Source organism: Echeneis naucrates, chromosome 22 (genome assembly GCF_900963305.1).
Source record: "Echeneis naucrates chromosome 22, fEcheNa1.1, whole genome shotgun sequence".
In the NCBI taxonomy this organism is placed as follows: Eukaryota; Metazoa; Chordata; class Actinopteri; order Carangiformes; family Echeneidae; genus Echeneis; species Echeneis naucrates.
In genome coordinates this window covers 8,623,525-8,637,904 of record NC_042532.1, presented here as the reverse complement: position 1 = coordinate 8,637,904, position 14,380 = coordinate 8,623,525, and the positions used below count along the sequence as shown (strand labels likewise).

Below are 14,380 nucleotides of genomic sequence, written 5' to 3'. Positions count from 1 at the left end.
GCTTCATGAAGAGAGCTAGATCAAAAAACAGAACAGGAAAAAACAAGAGGGAGCGAGCCAACTGCGAAAATGATAGAGGGTAGAAAAAGGTCAAAGGGGTACCTTTGGTTTAAGAGGTTCATTGGGGGGGCTTGTGTCGTCTTTTACATCCGTTTTGGGTTTCCCATCTGGACTCATCATATTGTCTCCTGACATTCCCATGGTTCCTTCACCAAGAATGAGAAAACATAGACAAGAAAATATGTGTCTCAAAGTTCCATACAGTTATTTACAATAGTAGAAATTAATTTGTTTGCAGATTTGACATGTTCTTGCCCCATAAATTAAATGCTGCCTTCTTTGGGTGTGCTGACGGCAACTGCTTAATAGTTCGGATGATGTCTAGGGGTGTCATGATTCTCCAAATCCTTGATTCAATTTTAAAGTCATGATTAAATTTTATTCTCAATGTTTTTTTTTGTTTTTTTTATGGGCGGGGGGGTTATTTTGGACCTTTTAGCACAGATGGCTGTCATTTTTGGAATTGCCTAGTCTAATCTGGTATAGTGTCATAGCTTTCATTATTATAAATTTAGTTTTTAAATTCTTTTTTCATAACATAGTCTGCATGGTATCACAAGTGATATAATCTCCAACAATTGTTTCCAATGCACTTTACTGAGACCTTATTGTCAACTTTAAATTATTTATCAAAAATCTAAAATAACAATAACTTGTTTCAGCAGTACATCTACTTTAAACAAAATAACCATCGTGACAGCAGGGAAGGCAACATGTTTGTCCTAAGATGCAACCTGCTTGGCGTTTCATAGTATAGTTCCAGTATGCTCATTAAATGCTTAAATCTTTAACAGGCTATCCACTACCGAATAGGGTCGTATGTCTGATAATATAAATCTCCCTATAGAAAGTTTTTGCTTTCGCCGAAGTTGAATTTTGTGGAAATACAGCTCGACATGAGGATGGAAGAGTTGACCATGTTGACGGTGTTGTATTCATTGTTAAGACTGTTAAGTCTTCTTCTTAATTATGCCTGTGCACATGTCCTGTTTGCTAAATGCACATAACAAAGTTTAACAACTGTAGTTTTCTTGTCAACAATGTCAACTGTTGATATAACTCAGGGGGAAAGCAAAATATTTCCACATCCGTGATCAGGAGGGGATTCAGTTTGGTTATTCATGTGTCTATCAGCGGTTGCCATGGTGTCTTTGAACTGGCTGCAGATTCAGGTTAGTAATGTTGTAATGTTGACTTGCCTCACTTAAATGTGTTTCAATATGTGTTTTCATGCCAGCAGGATGTGACATTTGGGACGTGGCTACATCCTTAAATTTAAAAGTTGAAATCATGATGTAATTTGGATCAATATCTGATTTACAATTGAGATTGTGACACCCCTAGTAATGCCACAGTGAAAGTCAGACAATGTAAAATGCTTAAGGTCTTTAAGGCAGTTGAAATACTATACTCCTTCTCGTTGGCCCCTCTAAAGCCTGTGAAGACAAGTCTGTGAGAGAAACGAATCAAAAGGCTCGGGAAAGACACAGAAGGAATGAGATAAGACTTCACAACCAGAAAGCCAGTGCTCTCTTTTAACCTTGCTGGCTGCACATCTTCAGTTTGGGACAACTCATATATCTTCTCACATATTCACATATAAGTGGTGACAAAATGGACTGGTTGGTATTCAAGAGATGTTTGCTGACAAGACTTCTTCTTGCTTGTGTATCTTCACAAGGTTTCTAATTGAAAAAGAGTTGAGATCCTTAGGAGTACTTTTAATAGTGCCAGCTGCATATTTCTTATTAACAGAAAGAAGGGGTCCTTGGATACAAGGCTCTTCTCTTTATTTTCCCCTTGTGTGCTGTGGCACAGTGAGAAAACTAATGGCTTTTTACTGTGCCCAGGGGCAAACCAGATGAGTTTGGAGGAACCTTGGTGCTCTAATTCGTTTGAAGTTTTCCAAATGTCACGCATTCTGATATTTGGTTTAGAATAAAAGGTGCCTTTCATTTCGGGAGCCACAGTGCTCTCCAAGGTGCATTTAGCAACAATCCAGCAGGGTGAAGGGCTGAAAGAGAAAGGCACACACCACATCAATCTTTGCTCATTGGACTGACAGCTCTACAGGTGAAGTATTAGGACTGAGAAACTGGTATTGGAGTGAACACAAGATTTCCTGTCCTTTTGCTGTCTTCTGCTCCTTCTACTCCCCTCTGTCTCTGAATGGGAACGGTTCTGGTTATTTCTACTGTACATTCAACATAAACATATGGTTTAATCTTGAGTGGCTCAGTGTCCTGCGCACCTTTAACCTGAAGGTCTCTGACTGCTTTTTCAATGAGTTTTTCTCCATTTTAATCATTGATTCTGTGCAGTGTAATGCTACGTAAGAAAAAGGGGTTACACTTGTTTTTAGCTAACTGTTGGGAGCTTCTATCAATGGACTTGGCTCTGAAGTTAAACAGCTTTTGCCAAAGTTTCCAAAGTGGTTTAAATTCAAAAACACATATTGCTGTATGTGTTGCTGATGTACAAAGTCAGGCTTTCTGCAAGTTTCAAGACTTTTAAAGACATTTTTAAGCCATTATGAATGCAACTACACAAAATTGTGTAATATGTGCACATGTGTGTGCATTTGCTGGTTTCATTTCATCGCCTCTTTCCCTGACTTGCATGTGCAGTTCCTAATTTAAGTGTTTTCCTCAAAAAGGTGATGCAGGATTCAAATCAATAATTTTCAACAGAGCACTGCCCCGAATATATAAAAATACTGACAGAAACATATTTAGCTAATTTTTTCTATAAATAGCTTTATTTATTCTGATAAACTCTGTTTGGGCTGTACAGTTTGCATTATTAGTTACAATTCCCCTGTTGGTTTTGTAGATTAATTATTTTTCCAAAAACACATTTAAAGACGACACTAACATTAATGCAACCTCATGAAAGTAACATTAACGTCATAATCCACTTCATTATTCGATTAATGGATTTTTGATTTGTCCATTACCTGCTCACCCCTAAGAAATACACACTTGCACAAAATTGGCCTTCGATAATCTTTGCTATCTGGTATAAACTGAATACCTGAAGGCGGCATGTTGTAGGCTGGACCTTGTGCGTTACTGATGGCTGAGCTGTTGTTGCCTGTTGACTGACTGTAGGGAACAGTGGTGGCCATTGTGCTTGCCTGGCTGATGCCAGAGCCTTGATAGCTGCCCTGCCTATCACAGAAAGAAGAGAAAGAAGAAAGTGAGGGAGGGGGTAATTTTAAGTTGAGATTCACAATCTAATGGCAGGCTGTGGAGACATAAGTGGGTAAAAGGGAAAGCTGCAGGAGGACAGAAGTCACAAAATCATAGAGATGATATTTAGCAGCGTTTCACTGCCGTACCCCTTTATTTATGTTGCAGTAAAAAACAAGCAGACTGTGCACCTGAAAGTCACAATAAAAAGCAACATATCCTAGATCAAACAAAAAGCACTTTCAAAAGACTGAAGATGAGCATAGAGCATCAGAAAAGAAAACTCTTCTGTCGTCTCTTCGACAAATTACCCTCCCCTCCTCTCCCCTATTCTCCACCCGACCCCCATCTCCCATAAGTCATAATTTAACCAATTAAGGTGTGCTTTCGGAGAGGATCATGTTATTTGTTGCCATGGTGACAGCAGAAATCAATCCCGCTCAATCCTCCTCCCTTAGCTTCCCCCTCTCTCTCTCTCAGGCAGCTCATCACATAGTGTAGCAAGTGACATCAGAGGGATTTATCTGCAACCTGCTGAATGCTAGCCGTGTGTGTGCGAGAAAGAGAGAAAGAGAGAGGGAGATAATTTGTGTGCGTGTGTGTGTGTTTAACTTGTCTAACTGAAGGCAGTGCCTATCGTTGCATGCCAGGCAGGCTGAAGCCAGTGACATGGGGGCTGAAAGGGAACACCATGTTTGGAACTTGGTCTATCTCCTGCTGACTCAAGATTATCTCCTGGACAACCATATAAGAAAGACTGGCAGAAAAGGACATGTGAGGTAAAGAGAGAGAGAGAGGAGCATAACAGATCAAAAGCAGACTGAGAATGTGAAATGAATCAACTTTAAATCAGAAAAGAAGACGGGAAGCAGAACGGAAAGAAGAAAACTATTAGTATGGAGAAGGCGAAAAAAGAAAGGATGTAAGAAAAGCAGGAAAGATGAGTACTTGGCCTAAACTGCCGCAATGTTTTATGTAGACGAAAAGAAAAATGCCATCCGGATTTACGTCAGTCAATTCCCTTCAAACTGGCACCTTTCTCCCTTTCACACACTCACACAGACACATAGTATAATACCTCATACTGGAACCGATACACATAGCCTAAGAGGAGGGATCGTCTTGGTAAACCTCCCCATAATCTCATCTCACAGATGTAATTAGTCATAGAGCACGGCAGATGATACATATGTAATCCTTCTATGGGGGCCGAGGTGCACAGGGGAGCTCCATGGCAAAGAAACAAGCTCACCGAAGCCACGCTTATCTGGCCCCATTTCCCTATATTGGGGGAAGTATACACTCCTTCGTTTGCTGCCTACATGCTCCCTAAAAAGCTCAGTGTGAGTCAAGACACAGAAATAAATGCACCTTCTCCTGCTAGCAGAAATGTATTCCATGTGTAAATTTTCACAAAAGACAGTCCTGATAAGCCAGCAAGGAAAAATAAGTTTAGAGATGCCAAATGCCTGCAAAGCTCGTTTATCCATATTGTAAAAACACCCCTCACCCACCTTAAGCAATATAAGCACAAGCTCTCATGTGAATAGTGAAATATCCAAATCAACAACAACAACAGTGGTTGGAGGTTTTCGACTGTGGCGCCCTCCCATTATGACTAATTTATGTCATAAAAAAGCCCATTAGAAAGCACTTGATGGAGGCACCGCACAGCGTTTAATCACACTTAATATATGCATGTGGTGCTATCGGGGAAAAAAAAAAGGCACAGTGCATTCATCTTGCTCTCGGGCACCTTTGTGCTGCGGGAAAAAAAAAAGCATCCTGTTGCCGCAGAGAGAGAAAGAGTGAGTGAAGGAAGAGAGAGAATGCAGAGACAGAGACAGAGGGAGAGAAGGAAGAAAAGAAAAAGGGAGGTGGAGGGAAGGAGAGAAGGGAGGGAGGAAAATTAAGGCCTGAGAAGACTGAGTTATGCGTGCATGGGTCCCCGGTGGACCGATGGGGGGCGTATTTTCAGCTCAGGGCCCCAGAGCTGGAAGAAATCTCTGTTCCATGAGAATGAGCCGAGTGCACACACATTCAAACATGCACACATGCACATTCACTCTCAACAAGAGACGCATTAACAGGAACACTATCAGGCCAATGCACTCTCAGTTTGTTGTCTAGGTGTGGCCTGAGGAGAGAGAGAGAGAATGCAGGGAAACTCCTGGAGTTTTCTAGAGTTTTAAGAAAAGTTAGTTAGATACCAACATTAGTATCTGATAGTATATGATGATACAACTTTGGTGTTCAGGTGTGTGCCTGAGCAGCACCATTCAGACAGAAAAGGCTTTGGAATGCCAAAATAGAAAAACACTGTGATAACTGCTTTTGTTTTTCTATTCATTTATTTAAATGCTCTACCCTGTAACTTGTCCTTTACACTCCCTACACACATACAACACACACACACGCAAAGAGCCATTTCGTTTCTCTTTCTATTCAGTCCACACGTGTGAAGGGCATTTGAGAAGGCCACTATTACACTGTGGGCAGAGTGCATGTCTGTGTGTATTTGTATGTGTCCTTGTGTTCATGCACGGGGTGGGTGCTGTTGCCAAGGGGATGCCATGGTTACGAGGTGCCAGCCAACCAGCTGACGGTGTCTCTCTAGAAGTGGCAGCGCCTTTGTCCTTCATTCGTGGTGACAGGCCGCGCTGATGCCTCCCAGCGCCGCTAACTGAACGAGACAGCAGAAGCACAGGGAGTGTGTGATGGCTGAGCAGCCCTCCCTATCGATCCTTCTACTGTGTGTGTGTGTGTGCGCGCAAGAGTATGGAGAAGAAAGTGGGAGAAAAAGAGCCAGAGAGAGGCTGCTGGATGGAAGGATAGAGTGGATCGGCTGGAGGCCATGAATTATATATGGACCCAATCTGTTCTCAGGGCAGCTCGGGCTCAGAGCTCCTCCAAACTCCTGACTCAACTCACCACACACACAAACACATACACCGACAGCGGGGAGACCGGAATAAGCCCCCCACAAAAAATAAAAGGACAGCTTTTAACATATTAAATCCAGAGAAAAGCTACTCTTCCCTTCTCCCTCCCCTCCTTCACAAACATCAAACAGCTCAGGATGGATGGAGGAGAAGCCATTTATTTTGCCCATCTAATGAAAGCAGAGCGCTCCGCAGCACTGCCAAGACTCCGAGCGACAAAGCGCCACAGGCAGCATTCCCCGTTCTTGACATTCAAGCGCTGCTCTTATTTATTTAGCAAATTTACTTACTAAGGAGGTCAGAAATGAATTATTTGGCGAGGATTTGCCTGGGAGCACTCTCCTCTCCTCCCTTTCTCCCTCTTCCAACATTTTTCTCCCTTCAATTTCCCTTTGATTTACGACTCTTTTTTTCTGAGCTTTGCTCTTCTTGTACTAAGTGCTTATTTTTTCGACACAGCCCGTTCCTATAGCTTCAGGAACTTCTTGTAGAGTGTCGCCGGCAGCGCTGGAAAGTCATTTGCAAAGCCAATTCTGTCCTTAGAAGCTGCTGCCAAGAAAAGCTTATACCTTTTAATACTTTCTGTTCTCTCCTCTTTTTCAAAAATTCCCGAACATCAATCCCCAGCTGCTAAAATATTTTGTACTAAACCTTTCTTCCAAACAAACTTCTATCTCCTCCACGCTGATGGGCTTGACATTGTCTGTGTTATCTGAACACTCATGTCAGACTTTACATGGTGAACTGGTGGTTTAGTTCAGCCAACTAGTCAATTACCTTTTATGATTACCAAACTGATCCTTTTCAGCAGAAAATTAGCCTGAATCTTAGATGAAACTATTGCATTTAAGTTTTTTTATAGTTAGTTGTAGTAACTACTACAACAGAGTGACTTTGTATTAATGATAAAGAAATATTGCTCTACTGCTTTCAGTGGATTCTTTTCTACTTTCCTAGAACTCTTAACACTGCTTCCTCAACCATCAGTCAAACTGATAAACCAATGTCAGAGGGACATTTGTTTTTGATTCCAGGCCACTGGTGGAAAAAGAAGCCTGAGAGACCTCCAGGGAAAAAAAACCCACTCATACCACACTTTATGAAGATTTAATCACAGTCCTTGCCTGCAGCCACAAGATACAAGAAGTGTACCTTCTCTGGTCATTTGGCATTCTTTTCCACTTAGGGTAATGAAGCTGGAGTGTGCTTACTAGTGTGTTTGGGTATGTGTGAGTCAGGAGAGGATGGATATGGGATTAGAGTGGAGATGCAGAGGTTATATTGGTGGAGTAATAGTGAAAGGATGTGTTCGTGAAAAAGAGGAAGAGAAGAAGAAGAAAAGGCCAGCCAATGACAAAGTTGCTATATAACTAGCCCCTGATGTAGAGGGTTGCGAGTGGGTGTCTGTGGCAGTTCACTCAGGGTTGATGCATCAAAGAGAGAAACTAGGCATGTGCTACAACTAACAACTTGTTTCACAGACAGAGAGGAACTAGGTCTGAATGTTTCAGAATGTTGTGCTGAGATCTGGAGAGCAAAAGGGGCACTGGAGCCTTTAACTGCAGGTTTTCAGGGGCCAATTTTCTCCTGATCTCCCTCAGATGTTCTAAAGTGGGATCTGAGGAAGAAAAACATAACAAGGCTGTGCTGGAGACAGCAGAGAACAAAAAGCAAATTGGGAGGAAGAAAGTCTGAGGGAGATAAAAACAGTCTGGGTAGGATAACAAAGCTGCACAGAGACCAAGAGGACGATACAGTTGGGAGAGTTTGTAAAAAGAGTGAAACAGGTGGGAGGAGAGACAACAGAAGTAGACGGGGAGGTATGAAAAAGGTAGAATGAGCGACAGCAGACAAGAATAACAGTGAGGGTGAGACAAGCCGCAAAAAATGTGGAGTAATCTGCAAAGTGTCCATCCAAAAAAAACACTGTGCTTCTTTTCTATAAGAATGTGTTAATGTCAATGAAGAAAGCATTGTTCCAATTGAAGCAGGAGGCAGAAATAAAACAAATTATTCAGATTTATAAATAGTAATCTGCTCTGGAAACTACTCTGTCCCAGCTGGCAAACTTTTTATACCTGCTAGTTCATAAAAAGTCTGTAAATGTCTTTTGTTGCTACAAAAATCAAAATTCCTCAAGTTTTTTCTTTGTTTTCAGAAACACAGTAGAAGTTTAGAAGTTAGCATGCAAAGCAAGAACCATCAAGACTGAACACAGAAAGAGAAGACAGATTTAGGTAGAAAATCAGTAGAAAAAAAACCTGTTTGGTCTTTATGAAACATGATCATAGCTGTACAGTAAAAAAAAAAAAAAAAACAATAAACAAAAACACATTAATGGTTTCCTAATTCATAGATGGAGATAAAACCACCAACAAAGACATAGATTGCCCAGATACTTCTAAAGTCAACGGTGAATCGCTATACAGGCTGGGAAATGGCTGAAGATATAGACACACATTTTTAGACAAATTTAAAAAAAACAAAAAACAAAAAAATAAAACAAAACAAAACAGAGAGAGAGAGAGAGAGCCTTAACCACAGTGAGTGACTGCTCTTGTGTATTGGCGAGGAGAGACTGATGGACAATCTGATTGGTCCCAGCAGAGGGGATCATGACATAAAACTTTTTATTGACGGTGGGACCGACTGTAAAAGGCTCAGCTGGTGGGAGTATGTGTGTGAACAATGCTGCTACCCCCAATGTACATGATTAGTCTCACACTCACACTCACACATATACACACATAATGGACAATTATCAAATGTTGAAACAAAGCATCAAGCAGAACTGTATATATCAGTGATAATTATGATGAAGGTGACGATGCAAATACAATGACAATAATGAGAAATATCATCACCACTTTACACATTACTCCATTATCGAGTTCTGTTTAGCTTGGAAATCTCAAATTTCACTTCATCATTTAACACAGACACCTTCACTTTATGCATGGGATGCGGTTAAGACCAAGAGACACACATACACACATGTAAGGAGGGTGGAGGACCTACCTATGGTGCTGTGAATGTGAGGGTGGCAGGATGGATGAGTGGTTAACTCTATGTGGAGGGGAAGGTGGTGGAGGGGTGGAGACAGGATGAGAGGTGGGCTGGGGTAGATGCATCTGGGCTGGGGACCTTGCATATGGAGACCACCTGTAAACCGGCATCAACAGACCCAACCAACCACGACAAAAAGAGAAATTTCATCTGAAACATCATGACTGTCTCACACCTCAATCTGACTCATACATCATCAGAAATGTTCGCCCTGCTGGTGAGACTGTACCCATCATACATTGCCAGACAAAACTTGCACACCCTTCCTCTGATGATGGTCATGTTTTCACAAGTTCCCCCCCCCTCCCCCGGAAGAGTTCACCAGAAGTTTACTGCCCACACAATCCCACACCAGCCCCGGCCTCCGATGCTACAAACACTCACTCTACACACTCCAAGCTCCAGCCATGATGCAAAAAATATCCCTTAACTCATATACCATTATAGCATCGAAGTGCTTTGTGTCCACGTTAAGGTGCTTGGCGTCACCTCTGCCTCTGATGTATTCACAGTTAAACCACTGGCTTACTTTTTCTTCTTTTTATGTTTTGACAGAGCGATATTCAACTCATACAGTTTGCTCACAAGCCAATATCGCTCCTTTTGCAACAAATGGCACTTGGTGTATAGTGCCAGCTATCAAATGTCAGGCACTTTATGAGATGTGTGAAAATAGGGATGCTTCCGAAAATGGCTCATAGAAGTGTGGAACCCCTGAGAATGAACTCTTGCCTGCACATCTGAAAAGCCTCTCTGAGAAAAAGACAAACTCTGTGGCACAGAAACTCTCTGTGGTGCTTTTCAGCACCCCTCCACATAGACGACCTGCAGAGAGAAGCCATTTACCAAACAGTGAGTGATGTAAAAAAGAAAAGCTTGCTACCCTCTCAATTTATCATACAATTTCCAGGTACAACATACTGGCAGTCCCATAAAAGAATTAAGGGCATTTTTGTTGGAGGGCCATTGTAATAGTTTACTGTTCCTCTTTCTCTGTCAAAACTAATTTTAGGTGGATAAGATAAGATAATCTTTTATTAGGGCTTCAGATGGGGAATTTCACATAATGAACAAAGGGATGTGGGATGAACAAAGATTTGCAATAAGAGCCTCATAAACACACATTCATACTTACACACACACACACAGATGAGGAGCTATAGAACAAAAAAGAAGCAGGGCTTTTAAAAATCTAAATACAAGATATAACAGACATCAGCAGGCCTCCTGAGTGCCTGCGGTGTTCTCACCTGTGGTGTGTTGAGTTGGCAGATCCTGGCATGCCAGCTGCTGCTGCCTCCTGGGCTTTGCGGTTAGAGCTTCCCAAAGTAGGAGGGCCCATCCCTGGCCCAGCCGGCTGAGGCATGCTGGGGGAGTTGGGAGCCATCGGTGGGTACACCCTATTCTGGTTACTTGGGCCATGGCTACGTCCTGCAGGTACGGGTTGGCCAGGGCCCTGGCCATGCATGGGGCTGCTAGCATTTATTCCCAGACTGTTGGTCATGCCAGGGCCAGGACCGCTGAAGCTGGTACTGGCTGTCCCGCTGTAGTTGGATGGCCGAGGATAGTTTCCTGGAAAAAGATGACATGAAAGGGCTGACAAATGACCACAACGGATCACTGTACAGATTGGGAAATGGATGAAAATATAAACATTTTTTGACAAATTTGAAAAACAAATAAACAGAGAGAGTGACGCTTAACCACAGTGAGTGACTGCGCTTGTGTTTTGGTGAGGAGAGAGTGACGGACAATTTGATTGACAATTGAGCAGAGGGGATCATGACAAAACATTTTATTGATGGTGGGACCGACTCTAAAAGGCTCAGCTGGTACTGGCTGTCCCGCTGTAGTTGGAGGACCGAGGATAGTTTCCTGGAAAAAGATGCCATGAATGGGCTGACAAATGAAAAATGCAAGTAACACGCATACAATTTCTTGCATAAAGGTAAAACATGGGATTCTGTCACTTTAGACATTTCAGCCCCCACTTGAATTTGATTGATTGCCTATAAGAATAAAACCACACAGCTTCTTTGACTTACCGTAGTTGCAGCTGGGTGTTATGAATCACTTCATTTGAGGGAAATTGATGTTTAACAAGTATTTTACAGCTGATACCCTTATACCTACAACAGTGACACATCCAACTATTTCATCCATCATGAAAATAATCCAATGACAGATGAGAAACAAAGAATGTGACGTGCAGAGCTCAATTCTGATTCACGACCTCTACAACCTCCAGTGCATGCAGGAGAAAACTACCAGGGGTGTGTTCTGGTGACATTTTACACCGCTGCAGGTTGCTGGATGGCCCAGGGAACAATTGCCAAGCTTAAAGCTGACTTTGTGAAACACTTGAGAGGAGCTCTAATCTGCAGTAAATGCTTTTTGCTGCCCTGGAGTGCCACACGGCCATGATGCCAGAAGCTTTCCTAAGGCACACTTAAACCCTCCATTTTGGCTCTAAAACCCCTGCTAGGCTCCAAGACCAGCTGCAATGAGAGCTGAAAGAGAATCACCATGCTCTCAAAAACAACATGTACATACATTCAAGGACACTGACGCATACCTACTGTTTATGTAAGTGTAATACACACCTACAAAAATGCACGCAAGCACACTACGTTGTATTGCCTCTGCCGGCACTGGGCCTTTTCCATTGTGAAATTCCCTTCCTGGGACAAATCCCCTGCCAAACAGAAATGGAAAATGTGGGATCCTCCATTGTGAAGGGGGCTATTTATTTTGATTTGATTAAGGGTGCTTTAGTTGGGCCTTACTGCTTAATCCTCTGAGAATATGTCTGGAAAAGGGGATCAAGTCCCTCTAAAACCTGAAGGCTTTTCTGCACGCTCAAATGAGGAAAAGTTGAATGACAATATTCCACATGGGAGGGGAAAAAAAAAAAATCCGAAAATGGAAATGGCTTCTCTGTGTCCTCTAGCTGCTTCGGTGAAGACACTTTCCACATGACATAAGCCTGAAAGTCCGACAGAGGAAAAGAGCAGCAATAGGCAGCAGAGGGTGGGGGTGGAAAAGGGGGTGGAAAAAGAGGAAGACAGAGAGACAAGAAGGGGGAGCAAAACCCCTGTCCCCCAAGCTCAGAGATAGGATTTATTTTGAATCAAAATAAAAGTCTTTCCCATAAAAGTCAGCAGCTCTAGTTGAATTTGTCCAGAAACTGTGATGAAATCTACTGTGGGAGATGGGAAAAGAAGAAGCGGATTATTTCTGGGGAGGCTTTAGTGAGTCGGTGAGCTGAGCACGGCTGACACCTGTCAAGGGTGTTGGGGCTATAATAGGGAAGCGTTCAGGAATGAAAGGATGTCTGCTAACGAACGCAGGAGGATACGTATGGTGCACAGTACGTTTGAGTGTGTGTGTCCATCTGCTCTGCGATGTAAATACATATATAATATGCCTGAGACCTTGTAACCAGTGAAAGACACATTTCCATGTTTCTCCCAGTCAGATGGCTGCCTAGAATGCTGTGGAAAGTCTTGGGAACGATGCCCCACAGACTCATTCCTCTCATCTCTGGTGGATGCTTTGTGCAGATGAACAAGGCCCCAGTCGACCTCTCTCAGCCCTCTCTGGACAGCTGTTGAGCTCCATGTCATGGCATCCTGCCATACATTCTCAATAGCCTGGGTGGACACTTTGTGATTTTTGGCCCTTGTAACACACTGAGACTCCAGCACACCTCCCAACGAGTTGTTTATATCACACAGCCCCATTTGGACGATTTGCATTTTTAAAAAGTTTTTCCTGAGAGAAATCTGAGAGGTTTGTGTTTTCAAAAAGTGTCATCAACACGCAGCATTGAGAGAATGCCTTAAAGTACTGCCATTCAGAATGTTCTGGTTGGTGGCTATGTTTGTCTCCATTGACAAAGAAACGACACACTAGCTGTGGGACAGGGGTAATGTTAAGCTTTCCTATGAGTCCTGCTCTGTCCTGAGAAGAATGATTCACTTGCTGAAGGATTGGGGGTGTGCCAGGGCACTTCTTCAAGGACCGATAGCGCACTAAACCACTTTTTAAAGTGACCCAGACTGAAATTCTACGTATTTTCAAAAGAGCCATTCATGGTTTCCAAAGATGTGGATGCGCCTCCCACATTACATTCAAACTGGAATACTGGATACTGTTCAAAGTCAATATACAGATTGCAAGTGAGACGATAAAAAAAAATATACCACAAATCTAAACATACCAGTGGTGGTAAAGCTGATCCCTTATGGATGAGTCAAATGCCCTACTGTCTATTTTATTTAATACAAAAATATACTATGCGATATACTAAATATCGCATAGTATATTTTTGTATTGCCAAATATACTATACTTGCGACGTGACAATCACATAACTGTGTTGTTTTAAAGGTGTTTGCAGTCCCTAAAACTGCCAAAATGTCTGTAATAGGATGGAAAAGGGGGGCTGTGTGTTTTGCTGTAAACATGGTCATGGTTTATACAATCAAACACTTGAAAATATTTACAGTCGGGAAAAGTCAACATAGTGTATTTATATCTGCTGATACAGATATTTAACACTAGAACGTGAAAACAAAGCTGTGTTTGTTTTCAGCAATGACACTGGATTCTCAGACAGTATCCATTGCACACAGTCACCTCAAATTAAATTTTTCTTTATTGAACAAATTCTGTCTAAAAAAAAAAAAAAAAAAAAGATGCTCAAAAATATAAACCCCTTGATATTGCAAGAAGCCAGATGACATTAATGTACTCTTTAAGATCATATTAGCATTAAACATACTGTTTATGCACATACATGTCTCATGTACTGCACCTACTTTCCATGCTAGTCATACGACTCTGGAGGACAATCAAGGAGGTCTGACTGGAGGAGAGGACAAGGAGGATGTCATTTCTTATATGTCCTGTCTGGCGTCCTTGGGGTTCAGTCTTGGTTTCCTGCCTGCTTCTCAGGCACTTTGTGCCTTTGGGGAGTCTTGATGGTATTTATAGTGCAATGGAGGGGAGGAGAAGGAGAGCTCATGGTATTTCGTTCACAATTACATGGAAATTCTCGGTACGGTCACGCATTCGGTGGACGTTATATACTGCGCCCGGTTTAATCCCTGCATTCCCG

At 42.3% G+C, this 14,380-nt stretch overlaps 1 protein-coding gene across 5 annotated transcripts in view; it reads right to left on the bottom strand.

Annotated features, from left to right (window-relative positions):
- The window catches only part of LOC115036112 (AT-rich interactive domain-containing protein 1B-like), a 158,207-nt gene that overhangs the window by 16,764 nt on the left and 127,063 nt on the right, over window positions 1-14,380 (bottom strand). For all 5 annotated transcript variants that reach the window (XM_029494239.1, XM_029494240.1, XM_029494242.1 and 2 more), the window contains exons 8-11: window positions 10,510-10,831; window positions 9,212-9,355; window positions 3,094-3,230; window positions 103-206 (exon numbers count right to left, since the gene is read on the bottom strand). In XM_029494239.1, coding sequence (XP_029350099.1) covers window positions 103-206; window positions 3,094-3,230; window positions 9,212-9,355; window positions 10,510-10,831 — 707 coding nt within the window. The remainder of the gene's footprint in view (window positions 1-102; window positions 207-3,093; window positions 3,231-9,211; window positions 9,356-10,509; window positions 10,832-14,380) is intronic.